The sequence below is a fragment of the Eschscholzia californica genome, unplaced genomic scaffold (assembly GCF_041429995.1).
Source record: "Eschscholzia californica isolate CP2 unplaced genomic scaffold, dmEscCali1.0.p SCAF_6, whole genome shotgun sequence".
Taxonomy (NCBI): domain Eukaryota; kingdom Viridiplantae; phylum Streptophyta; class Magnoliopsida; order Ranunculales; family Papaveraceae; genus Eschscholzia; species Eschscholzia californica.
The window spans coordinates 33,383,339-33,407,174 of NW_028238483.1; the positions used below are offsets into that span (position 1 = coordinate 33,383,339).

General features: G+C 37.5%; 4 protein-coding genes and 1 pseudogene across 4 annotated transcripts; all 5 read right to left on the minus strand.

Moving 5' to 3' along the window:
• Positions 1-470: 470 nt before the first annotated feature.
• On the minus strand, positions 471-1,911 carry LOC147533810 (xyloglucan endotransglucosylase/hydrolase protein 24-like). The gene is made up of 3 exons (XM_086647841.1): positions 1,400-1,911; positions 1,100-1,293; positions 471-1,008 (listed from the first exon to the last, which is right to left on the minus strand). The coding sequence occupies exons 1-3, from the start codon at positions 1,673-1,675 to the stop codon at positions 657-659; spliced, it is 822 nt and encodes a 273-aa protein (XP_086503967.1). The 5' UTR covers positions 1,676-1,911; the 3' UTR covers positions 471-656.
• Positions 1,912-8,240: 6,329 nt separating this feature from the next.
• LOC147533811 (xyloglucan endotransglucosylase protein 7-like) lies at positions 8,241-9,772 on the minus strand. Its single transcript, XM_086645229.1, has 3 exons — positions 9,219-9,772; positions 8,907-9,100; positions 8,241-8,800 (listed from the first exon to the last, which is right to left on the minus strand). The coding sequence occupies exons 1-3, from the start codon at positions 9,504-9,506 to the stop codon at positions 8,401-8,403; spliced, it is 882 nt and encodes a 293-aa protein (XP_086501355.1). The 5' UTR covers positions 9,507-9,772; the 3' UTR covers positions 8,241-8,400.
• A 1,043-nt stretch (positions 9,773-10,815) lies between these two features.
• Positions 10,816-18,008, minus strand: LOC147533812 (T-complex protein 1 subunit beta-like; annotated as a pseudogene).
• Positions 12,842-14,277, minus strand: LOC147533813 (xyloglucan endotransglucosylase protein 7-like). Its single transcript, XM_086645227.1, has 3 exons — positions 13,811-14,277; positions 13,506-13,699; positions 12,842-13,399 (listed from the first exon to the last, which is right to left on the minus strand). Exons 1-3 carry the CDS (start codon positions 14,099-14,101, stop codon positions 13,000-13,002), a joined length of 885 nt encoding a protein of 294 aa, XP_086501353.1. The 5' UTR covers positions 14,102-14,277; the 3' UTR covers positions 12,842-12,999.
• SKS5 (SKU5 similar 5) lies at positions 17,851-22,460 on the minus strand. The gene is made up of 7 exons (XM_086645226.1): positions 21,506-22,460; positions 21,319-21,428; positions 19,965-20,235; positions 19,407-19,509; positions 18,961-19,306; positions 18,500-18,865; positions 17,851-18,406 (listed from the first exon to the last, which is right to left on the minus strand). Exons 1-7 carry the CDS (start codon positions 21,638-21,640, stop codon positions 18,115-18,117), a joined length of 1,623 nt encoding a protein of 540 aa, XP_086501352.1. The 5' UTR covers positions 21,641-22,460; the 3' UTR covers positions 17,851-18,114.
• Positions 22,461-23,836: the final 1,376 nt, after the last annotated feature.

Genomic DNA, 23,836 nt, shown 5'->3' on the forward strand with positions numbered 1-23,836 from the left:
ATTCATGTTTTGTTTTTTTGGATTAGATTGCTCTGCTATGTTCCCATACATTGTTATTTGATCATTCAAAAGTGTAGTTGAATTTTAAACTGATTAATAAAGTGAACTTTTGAATCGAAATCATCTTGTATTTTTGTTTTTCTTCAATCTAATTGATATTCCTTATATAAAGTTTTAAGCCAAATTGATTACTTGATTCATGTGTAAATTATAAGTAGCATAACACATTAAAGAGAAGAAATTCGATGAATATGTCCATAACATTTTGAACTCAGTATACTTCAAATTATGAATTGAATCAACTGGTATTTCTATGAGATTAAATCTGTTATTTTTTAGTTGTTGAAAGGAGATTAAATCTGGTTGATATTCTTTCTTTATAGTTTAGTCATGCCATAATCTTTTCTCATAGTTGCCAAAAACTTGGATACTCATTCATGTGTAGAAAGAAATAACTTAAACAGAAGAAATTTGACAAATATGTTTATACCATTTTATATATATATATATATTGTATCATATTATTACACCAAAACATGGTAAAAGAATAAGAATGAATGAACGATTTAGATATTCATGTTACACATCAGAAAATCTGTTATGTATGATCCATCAACTGTAGTTGTCTGGCAGTTTCGGTTGGTCGTAATCGAAGATTATTTGGTAGTGGCACACTCTGCAGGCATGCCTTGTGGGAAGCGCTTTGTGTCGGAACAGTAGTTGTAAATCATGTAGTTCTTCTGCACCCATTTCATCTTACCTTGATTAGTTGAATCTAACTCTTGAGAAAACCATGGATTGTTTGTGGAAGCGTCTGAATTGAAGTTCCGGTAGGAAGCGGTAAATGGAGCATGGGACCAGTCTGTCTTGACTAGGCCTCCCCTTGTTGCCCAGTCGTCGGCGTTCCAGAGACTAGAATAGATTCTCATGGGCTGGTTCTTTGGGTAAGAAACTCCAAGGTGTTCTGAATTCTTGAACTCTCTGATTGGAGTTCCATCAACAGAAAAACTGAAATAAGAGCATAAACTAATCAGTTTTAGGACAAACTAGTCTCAAACAAAAATATGAATTGATGAACTTGAGATTTTGGGTTACTTACATGATGTGTTGAGGATTCCAGAGGATGGAGTAAGTGTGGAAATCGGCGGTTGGGTCGAACCATAGATAGAACTGTTGCTCTCTGTTACCTTTCCCTTGGCTGAAAACATTAGTATGAAGAATGTAAGGATCTCCACTAACATTCCCTAAGAATTCAAAGTCGATTTCATCGTGGGTTGGTCCTTGAGATGATAACTGCATCAAATTCACAACAAGCAAGTTAGAACTAATCAAGTTTATGAATATAATGGAGTGATGGGTGATGAAAGAAGGTGAGTATTGTTAATGGAGGCTTGCTTACGTAGTATGCCGTGACAGTGCCGGCGGAGTTGCCAGGGACAAGCTTGAGTTGCATATCAATCTTACCAAATAGGTATTCTTTTTTGGATTGAAAACCAGAACCAGAGGCTTTGTCAAGGGAGAGAGTAAGGAGTTGTCCATTGTTGAGCATCTTACCACGACCATCACCCCAAGTTATGTCGAATTCTTGGTCAAAACTAGCAGCAGAGGCAACTATAAAAGTAGTAGCTAGTAAAGAGACCAACAGGAAACATAGAGAAAGAGAAGAAGCAGCCATATGTATATGAAGCTTTATTGAAAAACTTAGAAGTTGTGAGAAGTAAGTGGAAATGAGATAGTAGATGTTTGAATTTGTAGAAAAATGGATGTGCTTTTATAGTACAAGCTAAGGAGAGGAAGGAAGGTTATTGGAAGGAGTGGTTCCGTGTGTGGTTTAGGTTGGTGGGGCGGCAGGGGCAAATTGTATTGATGAAAAAGCAAACGCGGTTTAGCCTCTCAAAAACATTGGTCAACAGCTGGAGTGTATGTAATCACTTCCATTTTGTGGAGTATTTTAAAAGAATGAATACCTAGTTGGTATAGGTGCAGGCACCTTTACCAACCACATACACTAACATATCTAACACTCATTTAGTCTTTCCTAAATAGTTATAGGTTGTTGACTTCTTCCAATTGTAACTTTCATAACATCTTTTAAACAAAAATGGTTATTTCCCTAATGGCCCCCAACTTTGTGACCAGCTTCCCGCCTGGCCCCCTACTTTACGAGAAATATCCATATGACTCCCTTCCGTTTAGGGGTGGGAAAAAGATCCGGAAGACCGCTATCCGACCCGTTCGACCGAGATAAAAAGTGTCCATGGACACCCGATGGTCATAATGGTCAGTGTCCGACCGGCCCGAAATAATTGGCGGACGGTCACGGTCAAAATTTTATGTCGAAGGACCGACCGCTGATCGACCGGTACGAGTGACCGAATAGGTTGACTGACTAAACTGTCCTCATTTTTAGAAGTTGACCGTTGAATTTTATAGACATATAAATATATGATGATAGTTGGCTATAGTCATATAGTCCTCTAGAAGACCAAACATTATTGAATGGCTTAATTATATCTTGTCAAATGATGACCAACTGTGTTTTTTCTTTTTTTATATTTACTTTTGATTTCTTGGCTAAACATCTTCATTTGTAAGTAATTTTGTTTGTGGTAATAAAAATAAAGTTCTGAATTAAGTAAATTTATTGGAAAGTCCGGACCGAGACCGTCCGGTGTCCGACTAGACCGGTAAAATAAACGGACTTGGACGGTCAATGGACAAAGAATTCTTGAGAGTGACCGTCCGAGTCCGCCCGAGTAAATAGGTGGTCACCAACAATTTATGTCGGAGTCGACCGGTTCGATGAAGTTAGAGTCCGACACCGACCGGTCCGGACCGATTCCCACCCCTACTTCCGTTATAACACCGTCACTCTCTCTCCTCCATCATATTTTCTCTCTCTGTCAACTCACGCCACATTATCTGTTACGCCACCTCATCACCTTCTCTGGCAGAGGTCGTGATGCAGGGGCACCCGGCGTGGAGACTCTTTCCATGACCGGACCCGGTCATGGACCAACCAGCCAGAGAGAGTAGATTTAGGAAGTCCTTATTTTAGTATGATTATTAGATAATTTAGGTTTAGGAAATTATGCTATTTTAATGTTTCCAATAATTGGAAAGGTCCAGATTTGAGTCTAGTTATTTAGGCAGTTGCAGTATTTTAATTATTTAGGAAGTCTAATTCAAGTCTATCTAGGAAAGTCCAGAATCCTATAAAAGGATATCTAGTTTGTCTATTATTCTCAGATTGAGAGAAAAACCCCATTGAAGTTTTAATAAAGTTGAGTATTTAGAGTTATTTGATCTTTATTTTCATTGTTCTTATTTAGTTATTCATCTCTTTTAATTCCGCTGCGTTTCTACATCAAGTGGTATCTAGAGCCATAAATTTTTTTTTTCTCTCTTCATCACTTTTTCTCATCATGGTTAATACTACTATCTCTACTACACCAACTAAGGAGAAAACACCAACCTTTTCCTCTGAATGGGACAACATTAAAGAAGGGCTATCTGCAGGTAAAAAGTTGGAAGAAGGTTTCAAGGAGTACAAGAAGGAAACAACAGAAAAATTCGATAAAATCGATCAACGATTCGATCAACTCAACGACTCCATCAACATCATCTCCAAACAACTCGAAGGTATGTGTAAAAACCAAACTCCACCTCCCACCACTATCACACCTCAACAACCCTCACAACTACCGACTACCACCACCACCACCCGATTTCCACCTCTCGGTTTTCCTCCCGAGCCCACGACACCACTATTTGGTCACACCATTAGCAACCCCCCTCCGGTTATCACACCACCCTTCATCACCTCCTATTCACAAAACACACCTTTTCAAACACCTACGTACCCCTCCTATACCCACACGTCAACACCACCATCGTTCTCCTTCCCCGAGCCAACTACAACACCACATCGACCACCACACGAAAGCCACTTCTCGGCCGACCACCACCTCCTCACCAACCCCCAAACCAACAACCGAAACATCACCAACCAAGCCCAACCAATCGCCCCTTTAGGAACCATTACAACCTACCAAGACCCCCGTCTTCTTTACCCGTATACCCGATATCCTTCAATCCCTACCAACTAAATCGAAACCCACTCACCATACCAACACCATCACACCCACCACAACCTCCATACCGAAACACGATACACCCCCACGGTTCATGATCCAGTTACACCACCTCTACAACACCGCCGTCCACATGAAACCGAGACGACCATCAACCTCCCTCTCCAACCCGACAACACCACAAACCCACGTCACCGAGACCAACTCCACCCATTAAACCGAAACAGAGAACACAACTTCACCCATTCCCAAACCCGAGACCCTACCACTCCTATCAACCGTCCAATCAACCTACCACAACGACCTCCCTTGGTTGTCCAAACCACTCAAACCGAACGTGAACACCACACTCCACCAACCGACACCGAATGTCCAAACCCTAGTTCATCGTACCGTATTCGAATGGAAGTACCATCATATGATGGTTCGATAAATATTGAAGATTTCTTGGATTACGTCTCTAGACTAGAGATTTTTTTTGATGTTATGCAAGTTGAAGGTCCTGAACAGGTACGTTGTGTAACTGGTTATTTATCTAAAACTGCTCTTACTTGGTGGAAACAGGAATCTGAAAATCGTCGTTTATTACACCTACCTCCTATTTCTTCTTGGTTAGAATTGAAACCATTAATGTTCTCCCGTTTCCTCCCTCCGGATTATGAGAACCAATTATGTGTTGATTATTTACGTTGCCGCCAAGGAAGACGTTCCGTTGAGGAATATGCTTCGGAATTCCAAAGACTAATTACAAGACTTAATCTTCCAGATTCAGAGTCAATGAAAGTAGAAAAATTCAAGGACGGACTTCGGAATGATATTAAAGATTTGGTTAATTTAAGAGCTTTTAATTCGGTTTCTGAATGTATTAGTGTAGCTCGGTCTTTTGAATCAGATTCACGTTCCATTTTTCGAGGACACAGTACGAGAAGTCAAGCAGTTCGAACTCTACCGGATGAATTAGATCAATCCAAACAGGCGGAGGACGGTACTAAATCACTAGCAGATAATCCTTATAAAAAACCTCCACTAGTTAAGTGTTATCGTTGTTTTGAAACAGGCCACTATTTTAATGCTTGCCCCTCTCACGGTAAAGCAAATATTGTAGAAAAGAAATCAGATTCAGATTCAGATGAAGATCAATTGGAACGAATTAACACTATTCCAGACAACGGTGATCGGGTAATGTTACTCACTCGGAGAGTTCTTTTCACACCTTTCAAGAGGAATTTATCTCAACGAAAGAATTTGTTCGTTACACGGGGAACAGTACTGAATAAAGTGTGTACTATTGTGATTGACAATGGTTGTGTAGAGAATTTAATTTCTTCAAAGCTGGTCAATTTCTTGGGTATTCCTACAATGATTAAATCAAACCCGTATAAAACCGCTTGGATTCAGTCGGGTACTACTACACGGGTTGATCACATGTGTACTATTAATCTTTCTATTGGTTCTTCTTATTTGTCTACAGTTAATTGTGATGTCACCGATATGGATTTATGCCACATCATATTAGGACGACCATGGCAATCTGATGTTGATGCCACTTACCGTGGTCGTTTGAATGTTTATGAATTTTCATGGAAGAAGAAGATCGTGACGTTATTGCCAATTGAAGATGGATCGGAGGAACTACATTCTCTTCACAAACGGTTCGGGACGAACCTCTTGAGGGAAGGGGATGCTGATGCAGGGGCACCCGCGCGTGGAGACTCTTTCCATGACCGGACCCGGTCATGGACCAACCAGCCAGAGAGAGTAGATTTAGGAAGTCCTTATTTTAGTATGATTATTAGATAATTTAGGTTTAGGAAATTATGCTATTTTAATATTTCCAATAATTGGAAAGGTCCAGATTTGAGTCTAGTTATTTAGGCAGTTGCATTATTTTAATTATTTAGGAAGTCTAATTCAAGTCTATCTAGGAAAGTCCAGAATCCTATAAAAGGATATCTAGTTTGTCTATTATTCTCAGATTGAGAGAAAAACCCCATTGAAGTTTTAATAAAGTTGAGTATTTAGAGTTATTTGATCTTTATTTTCATTGTTCTTATTTAGTTATTCATCTCTTTTAATTCCGCTGCGTTTCTACATCAGGTCGCCGGCCGGCCAAATTTGCGGCCGGCAACCTTCAAACTAATTTTTTTTTTCTCTCTTCCTCTCTCTCTTTCTCTAAAATTACTCCAGCACCTTCGCCGGAGTGGTTTGTTCGTGAAGAACAGATCTCGGTCTGTTCGTGAAGAACAGATCTCGGTCTGTTCTTGAAGAACAAACCTCACCTTCGCCGGAGTAATTTTAGAGAGAGAAGAAGAGAGAAAAAAAATGTTTTTTTTTTTTAGTTTGAAGGTCGCCGGTCGGAAATTTGGCCGGCCGGCGACCTCTGCCGGAGAAGGTGATGAGGTGGCGTAACACATGATGTGGCGTGAGTTGGCAGAGAGAAAACATGATGGAGGAGAGAGAGTGACGGTGTTATAACGGAAGGGGCCAGGCGGGAAGCTGGTCACAAAGTTGGGGGCCATTAGGGAAATAACCCAAACAAAAACAAACATTTAGAAACTTCCTTTTCTAACTTTTGTTTTGATTTAAATATATTACTAGTTGTTGTCTAGATTGTGATAGTTTATATATATAAGTGTTATCTTTATATATAATAAAAAAATTCAAGAGATTATGAAAATGATGGAATTAGGTTTGAAAAAAATTAGAGGAACGGTTCTCTATCAGTAAGGGACAGTTCGAAGGAAAAAAGTATATCGTTGTTATAAAGGTCGCAATGAAAAAAGAAACCTAGATAATTGAAACAGTCTTCTTTATAGATAAAATATAGTTGTTTCTTTTGAACAGTACATTTTGAAATATGGATCAGGAATCAATAAATGACATGGATAGACATTTTATACAACAATAATGTCGAGACAAAAAATGGAATGGGTTACTTCTTTTAATTTGGTAATTCGTGTTCAAGTAAAATTGGTGTAGTGTGTGTTAGTAAGAACGCAAGGTACTTCTGCCACTAAAACCACAATCAATCTGATGCTACCCATGTGAGACATATTTAGTGTGGGTAGTCGTAACATACCAAGATTATCTTTACAAAAAATCATTCAACTTTACATCTATAATTTGTAAAATGAATATTTTGACAGATAATTTCAACTTTTAGTTTTACAAGTTACAAGTCTTAGAAAAAAGATTTACTGGAAAATCTTAGAGACATGTAGTTAGTTATCAAATCATCAAACACTCTAAAATTGACAAATTTTCATCACCAAAGCCCTTTCTCCTATCTCGTCCCTCCCTCTCCCCTTTTTGTAGTCAACCACTACCCATTAAGGAGCGGCGGCGAAAGAAAGAAGTGACAAGCACGCGTAAATATATAAATGTCTTTATTAGCTTACTGAGGCGTGACACTTATGTTTTGCACATTACGGTAATTAGAATTACCGGTGTCAAACGTAGTTTACGTTTGTGTGTATAATCTCCCTTGAGTGCATTACAGGAGCATACAACTGCCTCAAACGATCACATGACGCTCAAGAAGAAAACTATTAATGTAGACCGACTCTGTCTCTCTCTCTCTCCTCCGCCTGAGTAAAAGAGAGGGGAGTATGAGAGATACATAAGAAAGGAAGAGAGTTGACATATTTAAGGGCCGAAAACAAATTAAAAAAGTTCACTAAAACATATTTCCATTTTAGATCACTACATTTAACCTGTAAGAAAAGATAATTGTATTGAAATGACTTTATATTTCTAGCTATTACCATGCATACGCTCTTTATAAAGAGTTTTACAATTTTTCTATGTGAGAGTGAGACTAATCTATTATTTCCCCTCAAACGAATGACTTTCGCTACTGAAAAATTCATTAATTTGCTAAAAAATGAATATTAGAATAGTCCCACATAGTAAAATTCTAGAAACTTCTCTCGTCACACTCTATATGAAGAGCTTAACTATTACGTAAGTTCTAATACGGAGTATTACCTTTAAAGTTCCCGCCATATTCCGTTTTTTCTTTTAACCTTCGCCATTGAAGATAAATTTAGGGCAAATTATTTCACTCACTTAATTTATAGATAATCTAGACCGCTCAATGTCTTTGCTTAAATCAAAAATCAAATATAAACCGCTAGTTAAGAAAGGTTAATAAGATCAAACTATTTTATTACATTATATTTGAAATACTTACATGAATACAAGAAACTTAAACAGAGAATAATCTAAATAAGTAGTGACTTAAACTAGAACTAGTAACAAATGAAAGAATTCGAGTGTATCATAAAACTTTGTTGAATAGGATAGCTTAATGGGCGATTTTACATTCTGGAGGCATGCCTTGTGGGAACCTCTTTCTATCGTTGCAGTAGTTGTAAATCATGTACTTCTTCTGCACCCATCTCAACCTCCTTTGATTTGTCGAGTCCAATTCTTGTGAAAACCATGCGTTCTTTGTCGGAGTTGTTCTTGAACTCTTACAAGAAGAGGTTCCTGATGACCAAACACAAGCATCAGCATTGAAGTTCCTATAGGAAGCTGTAAATGGAGCATGGGACCAGTCTGTCTTTACTAGGCCTCCCCTTGTTGCCCAATCGTCTGCGTTCCAAAGACTAGAATATATCCTCATGGGCTGGTTCTTTGGGTATGGAACACCAAGATATTCTGAATTCTTAAACTCTCTTATTGGGATTCCATCAACAGAAAAACTGAAATGAGAGCATAAACCAATTAGTGAGTGAGTGAATGAATGAATGAAGCATTTCCCAGTATAAATGCAAATGAGGAACTTGAAGTTTGAAGAGGGGTACTTACATGATGCGTTGAGGGTTCCAAACGATAGAGTATCTGTGAAAATCGGCAGTTGGGTCAAACCAGAGATAGAATTGCTGCTCTCTGTTACCTTTACCTTGGCTGAAAACATTAGTATGAAGAATGTAAGGATCCCCACTAACATTCCCTAAGAATTCGAAATCGATTTCATTGTGGGTTGGTCCTTGAGACGATAACTGCATCAAAATTGACAGCAAACAAGTTAAAACCAGTGAAAACTAATCAAGTCTGTGAATATAATTGAGTGATGAGAGATGGAAAAAGGTTAAGTGTTGTCAACAGAGGCTTGCTTACATAGTATGCAGTGACAGTGCCTGCGGAGTTACCAGGGACAAGCTTAAGCTGCATATCAATCTTACCAAATAGGTATTCTTTCTTGGATTGAAAACCAGAACCAGAGGTTTTATCAAGGGAGAGAGTAAGTAGTTGTCCATTGTTGAGTATCTTACCACGACCATCGCCCCACGTTATGTCGAAATCTCGGTAGAAATTAGAAGCAGAGGTAACAAAACTAGTAGTATTAGCTAGAATAGATAAGAGAAAGATAGAAGAAACAATAAGAGAGGAAGAAGGAGAAGCCATTGTGAGTTTGAGTAAGTATTGGGTATAGAATAGAATGAAGAATGAGATAGTTGAAGAGGAGAGAACCTCCTAGTATGTGGTTTTATAGTGTCCATCTTTGTGAGGTGGGACTCGAGGGAGGGTTAATGAACAGGCTCATGGCTGAGTTGGAGCTGGGCACAGTTGGATATTTTGGTCACGAGGGGAAAATGAATCCCCAATTGAATGCACTTTTGAAGTCATAAACGCGGTTTTGTGGTTTTTGAGTATTGTGTGATGAAGAAGGAAGGCTCTAAGGTAATTCAGTTCAAGTGGGTCTCCCTTTAACCTACCCAAATCCACAAAGTTGCTATCCCCAAAATCATCATATTCATAATCATACCCCACCACCAACTTAACCTTAGCTGTATGTATATCTTAAAGGAGTTTGCATCTTCTTGATCTTTCTCCCTACCTTTTCTCAAACATACCGCCACAGGTTGTACCCAAAAAATCAAAAGTCCAATACATGGAGTCATGGACCACAAATTCAAGCCTAACCGGAACCTTGTGCTAAAACTTGTGGGATTCTCCCACTAGTATTAAATGATATATTTGAAAGTTGACAGACATGAGACATATTAAATCAGATTTTAGAGTTTAGACCTCCTTTAAAATAAGATATTTTTGGTGAATCGGCCTTAATAACACCATAATTCAATATTAACACAAAATAGGTCAAAAGTCCAAAAAAATACAAAGTATGATATTCCCCAAACAAATGACTTTTGTATGACATCATTCTTTTTTTGCATTAAACAAACGGAAAACGTGAACAATTCTATACATTTTACTATTTAACTTTACCCAATTTAATTTGTGTTACATATATAACAAACTTACTCCTACACATATCTACACATCCACTAAACAATTAAAACATTAGTGATGCATTTGTTTATTTGTACGAAAAAAAAAGTAAATAATAAATATTATAAAAAAGAAATAAGCTTTTTACCTATTTTAAATTAAGTTTTGACTTCAATCAATTTTTTATGTTGGACCTATCGCAACACATAAAATAGTGATATCTATTCAACAAAAAAAATAAAATAGTGATATCGGGTTTGTATGCGACATGTAATTTAGTACACATGCTTAGTTTTAAAAGGAAGTGCTAGTTAGCTTAAAATGTGAACACTGTTAAAGCTAGTTTAAGAAGCAACAGTTTAACTCAAAAGTGGGGAATGGGCACCTTGCTGAGAAACCAAAATTCATGAAATGAAAATCTGACCCATCACTCACTAATAAAGTTTCAAATAACTAAAATAGTCATGGAACCTACATTCTTAACTAGCCTAGTTTTTCTATACATCCACTGCATATAGCTAAAACACCCATAAAACTTGTTCGATTAGATCCGAGTGACAATAAAACACGGCAAACTCATTCAACAACCCATTTCTCTCACATTCAATCTTCTCTCTGTCGGGGGGCACAAGTAATGATTTCGTCAACTAGGTTCAGTTGCAGATAGAAGAACAACTTGCTTCACTTCAAGTACCTCGGATTTTCCCAACTTCTCCATATCTCCTACGTGAAATGAATCGAAGAAGCACAAGTCTTAAGTAAGAAATGGTGTTGTAACTCGAAAATGAGGGACTAAGATAAAGTTAGCATTCTAAAATGGTTCACTTTGCAGTATAGGTAAAACTAGAAAACTTACAGCTCCAGTGATGACATCTATTCCAGCATTGCTCTCCTCCTTGTGGTGCTGAGCTCTAATCTGAGGTATTAACTCTGCACTGTTCAAACCAGCATTATCTGTAGTGGTTGGTATTGCTTGGAGTGCCTTTGAGAAAGCCTTTATAGCGTGTGACCTCTTCCCAGGAATCTTTTTGGCCAACTCGACCACTTCATTTGCCATCACCATCTCAGCCTCTTAGGCCACCCGCCACCAAGCAAAACCCTGTTGTCAACAACTGTCTGGGATAGTACACATAATGCGTCATGAAGGGACCTCTCAGCCAGATCAAACACATGAAAACCGCAACCAAAGAAACCTATCAGATACCGAGCTACTAAAAGTGCTTCAAGACGAACGATAATTCTAGGGTCATTAGGGACGTCAAAAAACCGTCCAAAAAGGTAAGAAACGTCTCTAGTAAAGTATTGGGGACATTTTATCCGTCGCAGAAACTGGCGTCCCAAATAGTTTAGGGACAGTTACAGCGACGGATAACATTTGTCCCCAATTATGTTTTTGGACAATTTATAACTGTCCCTATAGTAATGATTATTAGGACAGTTCGAAGTTGTCCTTAAAATTTGGCGGGAATTTCCACTGTTTAACACTTAAGACAATTAGCATCTGCCCCTAAAAGTTTGGCGGGAATTTGTCTACGTTGGAAAGCTAAGAGCTATCCTTGCAAATATTGCAAGAAGTTCCTTTGAGACAGATACATTTAAATAGAAATTGTCCTTAATCAAATAGATTTCACATTTCCACTTAAAACAAGTTCAAACATCAATAACCAAAATATTTTGTTCCTACAAAAAAAAGGTATTTGGTTTGCAGTTATTGTCAACCTTAACTAGCTAGAGTATTTAAAAAATATTAACAAAAAAACATCCAAAATGTAAGCCACTAATTCACTAAACATGTCGAAAATACGAAATCAAATGTGTTAAAGAAACTTGCAGACACTATCAATTGCATAACTATCGATCTAATTGAACCATTGCTCGACATGATTGAAACTCTTCATAAAAATCTAAAAAAATCGGCAAAAAGATTGTTTTGCTCGACAATCGGCAAAACCTCAAAGCATCAATATGTGTCTGTTAATAAAAATCGAAAAAAATATAATGCAAGTAACAAAGCAAGTGAACTTATACCTCTAACATCATGTAAAAATTGAACCCAAACTTAGATGCATTGAATATTTTACACAAGAAAATAAATAACCAATAGAGACAGAACAACAAAAATTTTTTTTACCCCGCAAAATTTTCTTATTTCCCCAAAACACCGGCCTTCTAATATTACCTTTAAGGTTTTCTCCATATTTTGTTTTTTTTCTTTTAACCTTTGCCATTGAAGATAAATTAAGGGCAACATATTTCACTCACTTCTTTTATAGATAATTTAGACCGCTCAATATCTTTGCTTAAATCAAAGATGCTAGAATCACAAAAGATTTTGACAAAAAAAAGTTCCCAGCTGATGTGGCGGTTGTGATTTTCTTTTCTCAACGGCCTAGATTTGGTCAAAGTTTGAAACCACACCCGCCACATCAGCTGGGAACCTTTTTTTGTCAAAATCTTTTGTAACTTTATCATTTCCCAATCAAATATAAACCGCTAGTTAGGAAAGATTAACAAGATCAAACTATTTTATTACAATATCTGAAATACTTACATGAATACAAGGAACTTAAAGAGAGAATCATTTAAATAAGTATTGACTTAAACTAGAACTAGTAACAAATGAAAGAATTTGAGTATATCATAAAACTTTGTTGAATAGGAAAGCTTAATGGGTGATTTTACATTCTGGAGGCATGCCTTGTGGGAACCGCTTTCTATCGTTGCAGTAGTTGTAAATCATGTACTTCTTCTGCACCCATCTCAACCTCCTTTGATTTGTCGAGTCCAATTCTTGTGAAAACCACGCGTTCTTTGTCGGAGTTGCTCTTGAACTCTTGCAAGAAGAGGTTCCCGATGACCAAACACAAGCATCAGCATTGAAGTTCCTATAGGAAGCTGTAAATGGAGCATGGGACCAGTCTGTCTTTACTAGGCCTCCCCTTGTTGCCCAATCGTCTGCGTTCCAAAGACTTGAATATATCCTCATGGGCTGGTTCTTTGGGTATGGAACACCAAGATATTCTGAATTCTTAAACTCTCTTATTGGGATTCCATCAACAGAAAAACTGAAATGAGAGCATAAACCAATTAGTGAGTGAGTGAATGAATGAATGAAGCATTTCCCAGTATAAATGCAAATGAGGAACTTGAAGTTTGAAGAGGGGTACTTACATGATGCGTTGGGGGTTCCAAACGATAGAGTATCTGTGAAAATCGGCAGTTGGGTCGAACCATAGATAGAATTGCTGCTCTCTGTTACCTTTACCTTGGCTGAAAACATTAGTATGAAGAATGTAAGGGTCCCCACTCACATTCCCTAAAAATTCGAAATCAATTTCGTCGTGGGTTGGTCCTTGAGATGATAACTGCATCAAAATTGACAACAAACAAGTTAAAACCAGTGAAAACTAATCAAGTATATGAATATAATTGAGTGATGGGTGGTGAGGTATGAAAAATGGTAAGTGGAGGCTTACATAGTATGCAGTGACAGTGCCGGCGGAGTTGCCAGGTACAAGCTTGAGTTGCATATCAATCTTCCCAAATAGGTATTCTTTCTTGGATTGAAAACCAGAACCAGAGGTTTTATCAAGGGAGAGAGTAAGTAGTTGCCCATTGTTGAGTATCTTACCACGACCATCGCCCCACGTTATGTCGAAATCTTGATAGAAATTAGAAGCAGAGGTAACAAAACTAGTAGTATTAGCTAGAATAGATAACAAAAAGATCAAAGAAACAATAAGAGAGGAAGAAGAAGAAGAAGCCATTGTGAGTTTGAGTAAGTATTGGGTATGGAATAGAATGAAGAATGAGATAGTTGAAGAGGAGAGAACCTCCTAGTATGTGGTTTTATAGTGTCCATCTTTGTGAGGTGGAGGAAGGGGGGTTGATGAACTGGCTCATGGCTGAGTTGGAGCTGGGCACAGTTGGCAATTTTAGTCACGAGGGAAAAATGAATGCCACTTTTGAAGTTATAAACGCGGTTTTGGAGTATTGTGTGATGAAGAAGGACGGAAGTTTCAAGGTTCTATCTCTAGGCTAGGGCTGCTCTTTTAGTTCAAGTGGATGAATTCACATATAACCTACCCCAATCCACAAAAAAATCATCATATTCATACCCCCACCACCAACTTAACCTTAGCTGTATATCTTAAAGTTGCCTCTAGATCTTTCTACCTATCTTCTCAAACATACCGCCACAAGTTATACCCAAAATTCAAAAGTTTAGTACATGGGCTATAATAATTTAAGTCCAAGTGGAACCTTGTGCTAAAACTTGTGGGATTCCTCAACTAGTATTGAATACAAAATCTTATCAACAATTACTAGAGAAGAGGAATAAATAAATTTGGAAGTTAAGGTTTTGACTAGTATATGATATCTGAAAGTTGACCATGCATCTTAATTGAATTAAATCAAGTTTTAGACTCTCTTTAAAATACTAAGAAGTTTTTGGTGCTTCAACAAAAAAAAAAAGAAGTTTTTGGTGAAATGTCTAAAATATGGGTCTTAATAACATCATAATCCAATATTAACACAAAATAAGTCAAAAGCTCAAAAAAAAATACAAATTTTGATATTCACAAAACAAATTATTTTTGCACGACATCGTTATCTTATTGCATTAAACAAAACGTAAATAACTCTATACATTTTACTATTTAACTTAAAGCAATTTGGTTCTTTCATCAAAAAAAACTTAAAGCAATTTGGTTTATGTTGCACATAAAACAATCTTACTCTTAGATATATATGGACATTCACTAAAAAATTGCACATATTAGTTAGGGGTGTCAACGGGTCGGTTCCGGTTCGAGTATTTAACTATCCAGAACCGGAACCTATAAATCGTAACGGTTTCGGTTCTTGACGGTTCCGGTACCGGTACCTCAATCAAAGGATCCAGAACCGGAACCTTTAAAATTCTCGGGTACCCATCGGGTATCGGGTACCCATTGGGTATTCACAAAAGTATATCAAATATTTCTTAAAGTAGAAGAATTTGCATAAATCTAGTGAAAAGAAATATCATAAACGACATAGATCCTTAAATAAGCAAATATCTCGGGTACAATAGTTGATGAGTATAAGAGATTAGAGATTAGGGGAATCAAGAAAGAAGAAATGAACCTTTATGTTATATTAACTCGCTCACTTTTGTGTTTTATAAATTAGTTTTCAACCAAGGAAAAGAGGATTTGAGAAATTTCATAACTTGGTGAGAAAAACCCTGACGTACAAGAATACTATATAATCTAGGGTATTTTTTCGTATTATCTCGGGTACCCATTACCCGTCGGGTACCCGGCGGATATACCCGATAAGGACCCGCCTCCTAGTCGGGTCCTTTCGGGTATACCCATTTAAGACCCGATTTCCTTAATGGATCTAAAACCTATACCCAGTACCTACCCATTATGACTCGGGGTCGGTTCGGTTCTCGGGTAAACGGGTACCCATTGCCACCCCTAATATTAGTGGTGCATTTGTGTATTTGTACTAGGTAAAAACAAATATTATAAAAAAAAATAGATTTTTTTTACCTATTTTAAGGTGTCGTTTGGCAACACTAAAATAAGTCACTTTTTTGCTTATTTAAGTAGAAAATTTAAAAAGTTAGTTTGGTAAGCAAAAATTACCCGACTTCATTTAAGTTAAAATTTGACTTTCTTTTAAAGTTATTAACATTTTTGTCAAATATACTTTTGAAACTTTTTTATTTTTTCAAAGCAAAAGAACTTCTACTACAAGTAAAAGTACTTCTACTTTTGGTTGCCAAACGACCCAAATTAAGTTTGGACTTTAAACCCAATATAATTTTTATTTTGGACCTATCCCTCACGGACCCATAAATTTTCCAACCACTAAATAGACCTGGAATCTACATTGTTAACTAGCTTAGTTTTTCTATCAAGCCACTGCAAATAGCTAACATACACACAAAACTAGTTTGGTTAGAAATACAAAACAAAATAGACTAAAGTTAGCATTCTAAAATGGTGCTCAGCTTGAAGCTGAGATATCAACTCTGCACTGTCCAAATCCGCATTATCTGCAATAGTGGTTGGTATTGCCTCGAGTGCCTTGGAAAAAAGCCTCTATGGCGTGTGACCTTTTCCCAGGAGTCATTCTGGCCAACTCATCCACTTCTTTTGCCATCACCATCTCAAGCCACCCGCCACCAAGCAAAACCCTGCTACTCGACCACTGTCTGGGATAGTACACATAATGCGTCATGGAGGGACCTCTCGGCCTCATCAAGCACACGAAAACTGCAACCAAAGAAATCTATCAGAATCCAAGCGACCAAAAGTGCTTTAAGACGAATTATAAGTTAACTCTTCTACATTGCTCCCCACAATTCAATCTTCTTCTGTCCAAATTACCTGTTAAGAGGTAATCGTGTTTGATCCCAAGGTAGTAGTCCACATAAACTTATATTCACTTTTACTTAGACACAAAAGGTGATGTACAGAAAACAAAAATAAGCAATAGACTAGAAACTGTAAGAAACATAATACAACTAAAGCACATACCTTGCACCTCTCAGTGCAAGGGTACATGCTTGGCCCATCTCGACACCAGAAAAGTTATCAACTTAGCTTCACCAATCATGATTTCCTCGATAAGCTTGCAGTGACCAAGTTTAACGGATTCGGGATTATCAAAGGTTGAAGTAATTTCACCACCAGTTACCAAAGCGAGGCACTCAATGCCATCAAAATCAGCATGCTCGATAGCAAGAATTCCAGCACCAGCAAAGGCCAAAGAGCTCCTCATCAGGGAAGTTATATATCAACTGCCTGTTAATAAAACGGTTAATTCCATGACCTATAATCTTTCCCACCTTCTCTTTCATTTTCTCTTTTCTGCCCCTTCAATTTGTGCAACCCCGGACATCGAGTTGAGTCAAGACGAACACGAGCCCCATATATTTTTACCTTGTCATTATCCATGCCATGGCAGTATTTGCTACCAAAATGTTAGCATTCTTAATGCGTTTTGGTTGCCCAATGCCTATTTTCTTGTCAAGAATGAATCTGCAGAATCAGAATATAAATCCAATTAGATTATGCATGTATACTTGATACTACATTATATGGTTGGTCATTCTATGTGTTTTTATGCTGGAATGTTTTTGTATTAGTGTATAAGGTCAATCCCTTTGGTTCAAATATGCTGTAGTAATATACATATAAAAACACTAAGCCAAAGTGAGCTTCAAACTATTAGTTTATCTTAGTTAACTTGTGCACTGGTCGGTCTTGACTCTTGCCCGTTTGACGGGAAGGATAAACCTAATTGCAGAGTTAGATAAAATAATTTTTCTTTTTTGATTTTGGTGTTGATAAGTGATTTCTTTTCTAGCTTGTTTGGATTTTATTATTCCGTTGTATTCAGGGGAATTAAGACGAAATAATAGGACAAGGTTGTCACCATCGGAAAATTACAACAATGATCTTGTCTCCCGCAAAAATCATTGTAAGTTTGCAAAAGCAATATTAAATGAAGTCCATAGTCGAAATCAAATTATTTCCATTTACTTAAATAAACATAAGTTATACAACAATACCAATTAAAAATAGAAAAGAATGTGAGACCCCAAGATGGGGTCAATTTCTTCAAGCTCCGTTTGCAATCTCACCTTAGTGCCGAGTGAGCACCAAAAATCATTACATTTTCGAGTACATCTCATAATAATAATAACACATAAACCCTAAGCTAATTGAGAATCTTCTTTTACAACCATGGAGTTGATCTACCTCCTGTCATGGTCTGTTTAAAAGGGGCGAGTGTGACGGCCGGTTGCCCTGCCACAGAGAAGAGCATTTCGTGGGATGGGGTATTCGTCTCGGAGAGACCCAACTGGCGAATAAACACGTAGATAGAATTGTTGACCAAGGTATTGATGAGCCCAAAACTCTGATCTCACATTCCACATTCCTACATTATCGAGAGCCACATAAATCGCCGTCCATGACCTAGGATATACCTGAACAGTGCAACGTGCAATTGCATCTCTCAGATTGTATTCTTTTCTACTTGCAGGCGTCCATTGTCCTCCGTCCATACTGCAGAAATCCACCAAAGAGGGACGAAAGATTAACTTAAGTGTCGAGAGTACGAATTATATTTATGAAGAGTTGATCAGAGTATTTACTTACCCGACGACGAAGAATGAATAACCATCTATATGCATACTCTGGACAATGTTCTCAGGGTTCTCAAAAACGATCTCGACAAACGCTCTAAAATCAGCACCCATTACAGATGTATCAGTGTACAGTCCTCCACCATAAGGGGTGGTTGAGATACTTCCAACACGAAAAACGTTACTTATATTAAAGAAGTCTGCGATCTTGAGAGGCGTATCGGCTGGGACGAATGAGACACTGTTAATTCCATATCTCTGTTTTTTGTTTACTTGACCTGATGAAGTAGCTAGCCTTATGGTTTTAGTTGTGTTAACAAGGCCATAATGGTATGAACCTTGTGGGTTGGGTCTTGGTCCACTGGCAGTCAAGTTAGTCCTGCACATAACACAAGTAACAACATATTAGAACCACAAAATCTGGATTTGGAACTAGTTGGCCTTTCATGGGTCAACTATGTGTTAGATATCTACCTGATAGACCGGGCCTGGTTGAGAGACCAATCAATTTGGGTTGTAGGACCACCGGGTGGTGGGCCGGAGACTCGACCAGCAGAGTTACTGTACCGGAAGATGCCGGTGGTGGTGAGAATGGTGGAAGTAAATCGAGATGAAACAACAATGTAGTAGTCCTGAGCAGGTTGATCTGCAGTTACTAGAACAGAATAAGATTGTCCTACATGAACGTCTAGAGATGAATAGGTGGTTTGGACAGAGTGAGTCCCTTCAACTTCAACTAGTTTCATCTTGTGACCTTGAATACGGAAGTTGAGTGAATTTTGAAGACCCACATTCGAAATCCGAAGCCTATATGTTTTCCCTGCACATTTTTACATTATCAGTTACTACATACAATTTTGTATAGTGTTCCTACAAATAAAAAAAAAAACTGTCTAAAATCCTGCATTATAGTTAGTTACCTTGTTCGACTGTGTAAGATACGCTGTTAGATCCCTGACCATTGATGAGGATGCCATCAGGAAACGGAATCTTTCTACCACGGTCAAGAATTGACTTCAATGTCTGAAACACATGAGAAACTTGTCAATTTTAATTGTTAAAAAAGAAATGACTTCAAGGTCCAAACTCAAAAACAAATTCTACAGAAGATAAGAGTCATCAGAAGCAGGACCATTGCGCGACTTTATGACACCTCAAAATGAATACTTCACGTTTAATATAAATGATAAATTTTATTTGAATGGGCATGAGAGACATGAGTTGAAGGTGGGTCAGTATCCTCAAATTGTCCAAGCAATAAAAAGTAGATCGACAACTTGCAATAAGCCAAAAACCAAATTGGTCAAAATCAATTTCCCTCCAATTAGTGATGAGCAGTACCCACCGACACAATAACATGCATGTGATTCTCTCTACTTTATTTAATTTTTATGAACTTTTTCGGTCACATACCCTTTATTCCTCAAATTGTACTAAGGGAAAGAAATGCGAAGAGGGAGAGAGAGAGAGAAATGTACCGTGTGGTTGGCCTTGTACCAGTCACCAATGAGAAGGGTGTGATCATCAGCTGGTTCAGGGAAAGGAACTGGAATTCTAGGTCTACTGAGAATCCTAATTCCACCAAATCCACCTGCTGCTTTGTGGAAAGCAAGAGATGGGAAGTAGAAGAAACTACCAATCTGGTCCTTCACTTGTAATGTGTATGTGAAATTCTTCCCTGGAGGAATTGGACATGTTGTTCCATATACCCCATCTTGATATGAATTCCTCCTTTGTTGGATCCCATTCCTGTTATTTTTTTCACACATTAATGCATTCATTAATCAAATCCATTCACTCAATTCCCTAATCTAAAAACATAATACCATTGTTATACACAATAATACCCAGACATATCCGCGTGGCTGAGAATTTAGGTCTAATGGCATATCTTAAATGTTTAAGGGTAAGATCGTACTAATTGAAAGAGGGACCGTCCGAGTCTCAATTCTCGCCCCAACAGAACAAAAACATTTTTTGATAAGGTATAGGCGATGTCGTCGTAGTGACAATGAACGGTCGAGTTTAATGGGGTATGGGGGTTATGACCATCTCATTAAATAAAGATGAAGATCAAGTAGACCATTTTTACCATATTTATGGGTTAGGCGTGCCCCCTCCCCTAGACCCAACCCGTATAGCTATTTTAGAGTTGACATTTAGGGTTAGCCATGTGACCATCTTTATGGATTGATGGGTGAAATCTGTCACTCATGAATAATACTAATACTGTTAAATCAACCACCCAAATTTCAAATCTTTTTCAAAAGGAAAATGAGATCCCACATTATGAGTACATGACTTTAGGGACTGTGGCAAAATTTCCACCCTGTGATCTCTCATTGAATGCAGATCTCAATGAATATCAAAATGGATCTGAATTGGCAATGCAAACTAACTACTACTACTAATTAAACAATTCATGGTCTTCAATAACAGAGCTAATTAAATATTAGTAATTAGTTATAGTATATAGTACTACATTTTAAAATTGTACTAAAAAGAATACAAAGTCATGAGTTGAATCTTGTCGTTTTATATATTTAGGGTTACTTACTTCATCATGCAGAAATGACACCTCAATTAAACGACAAACATAATTGATCATGATTATGCGCAAATACTGATAATTCTCCATGTGAAAAAAGTCAGTTTCATTCAAAACTAACAAACAAATCTTTTGATGTCTGTAAGTGTTACTCTTTTAATCTCTTAATCAGTTAATTAAGTTTTAAAATTGCATGGTTTACTACAATTAAACAGAGTTAATTAGAGAGAGAAAAAAAACAGAGTGAGATCTAGAGAGAGAAAAAACAGAGTGAGAGATGTTACCAAGAGAGAAGGAATGGTTCATCCAAGCTGTTGTGAACGTTAATTATGAGATTATCATTAGTAACAGAGAAGATATTAGGACCGGGAAATTGACCATTAATTAGTATACCCTGTATAGAAGAAGATAATCAGTAATTAAGATCCATTAATATTCAAAATTCTGTCCAATTAATTGATTGATTAGTACCTGTTGACGGACACCGAGAGGGTAAATGTTTCCGTAAGTGACATTCCAATTGAAGAATCTGTAAGGATCTTCAGCGTTAATCACTACAAATACCAAAGCTAATGAGATTATAATCGTCGCTAATTTCAGTGACATTTTTAGAGAGAGAGAGAGAAAATGTTGTTGAAGAAGAGTTTTCTCTGGTTCGTTCTGTTAAGAAATTGGTTTCCAAGTCTTATAGAGAGAGAGAGTGTAGAGAGAGAGAGAGGGGAGTGAATGATTGGGAGAAAACGAGTGAGAGATGGGTGAGTATTTAAGTGCGGTACAGAAGAGAAGAGGAGGGGAAACCGTAAAGAGAAAGGGAAAATCCAAAAAAATGAGTGGGGAAAAAAAAAACAATTGAATGTCGGTCGGAGGAAGGGCCTATCATGTGTGAAGGTAAGGTGCTTGGTCCCACTTTACACACTTTAAACCGTGTCCCACTAAGTTAATATATACTAAACTACTTCAAGGATCATTAACTTTAAATGATCCTTCCACTCACAAACTTCCACCAATGTAAAGGTGAGTCTGACTATTTGTAAGAAATTGGGTTGCTTTTTGGAGTGATTTGTATGTACTTGTGAAGTAAAAATAAACTTGATCTCCCAATCTTTTTATGCAGACAAGTCGAATTGGAGAGCATGGTTATTTTCTTGAATTGTCCCTTCGGTAAGAATAAACAACTCGATATCGAAATAAACATCATCTTGGACTGACCAGTCGAGAGGGTAAGCACGATTGGACTAGTCCGAGAGTATAAGAATGCCCTCGGACAGAACAAACTAAGAGAGCTTGTCCTAATGCTAAAATACTCAATGAGAACATATAGAATGCAGCGATCAAAGTTGATTGACCTAAGTCAAACAATTTGGTCGTGGGGCACCCTTTTGTAACTGAGAATATAGGGCGTGATTATTGACCGTAACCCACGGGCAGTCCATGTGCTCAACTTTTAGACTTTAGTACTAACTAGTTCTTTCAAATTTGAAGAAGCTCTTTGAACTTTCTTCCATCTTCTATTATTGGAATGGTCAAGTAATCAACGGTGGTGATCAATTATTCATACAATGAATTATATCATGGATCAATCAGACGAAACTTCACACCGCTATTCTGTAATCTGTATCATGGGGAGGATTATGTGGTTGGTATGGTTTTGGGGGATAGTGACAAATTTTCAAATCATAGATGTTTAGTATTAACAGGTGCATTAGTTTTGTTAAAATATTTCTGACAACTTGACCCTATTTTATTTAGTTTTATGTTAGTTTACTTTCTTCGAGGCCTATCGAGTTAGTATTTCATTGAGTATAGTGAAAGAAATGATGGCACAGGTACACTATTGAGATACGCGATACATGAGACGAACCGAGAAGGCGAAGATCCGATAGCCCCATATCACTTAGATAGTCTTAAGAGAGTTCTAATTGCAAGTGCAACTTCAAATTCATTCAGCAATACATGACTCGTTGGATAGACATGTGGAGACTCAAAGAAGGAAACTTAATGTTTGTTGATGTAAACCCGTACACAATATCAACAATATAGCAGTATGACTGCTATTTTCAAGCATAATACATCCATAGAAAATGAATGAGATAATGGTAAATAGGGGTGATATTAAAATCCGGGAGTGCTACATGTACAAAATCTTTGACAAAATTCTCGACTTAATGACTCATTTTTATTAAAAGACAAAAGTTTTTTTAAAATTTTTTAAAGTTTGACTTTGATCCGGAACACTCTGGTCAAGAATCAAGATTCTTTGTACACTTAGCATTTATCGTTAAAATTAGATTAATATCACCCCTCTACATGTCCACACATACACAATGGTACACCTAAATTAACAACAATAATTCACACTTCAATTATGGTCTGACTTTTGTCAAAAAATAAGTAGACTAAGCAGCAATTAACATGTGAGGTTAAGTCAAAGTACATTATTATTATACACTAATCTGGTCGGTGGAGACTCATGGTTGGAAGGATGTTTGTGTTCCCATTCCATGTGGGGAATAATTAGTCTGTGTTTCACTGCCGCCTCTCTCCGTAAGAGAGTGATTAATGGAAGAAATCTGTTAATGGATTAGGATTAAGCTTTTCTATTATCCTCTTTTTTCCTTCGAGACGGGTCTTGGTTATTTGTAACGTAGCACTTGCTTCTGCCCGCACGAGCCCCAGGTAGTGGAAACCCTTACAGGCGGTGTCCTAACCCCCGTCGGACGTAGCACAAGTCTGGTTATATACTGGGTAGACACACTGTTTGGGCAAGTATTTCCCGACTGACCCTCTCTACCACTGTGGTCG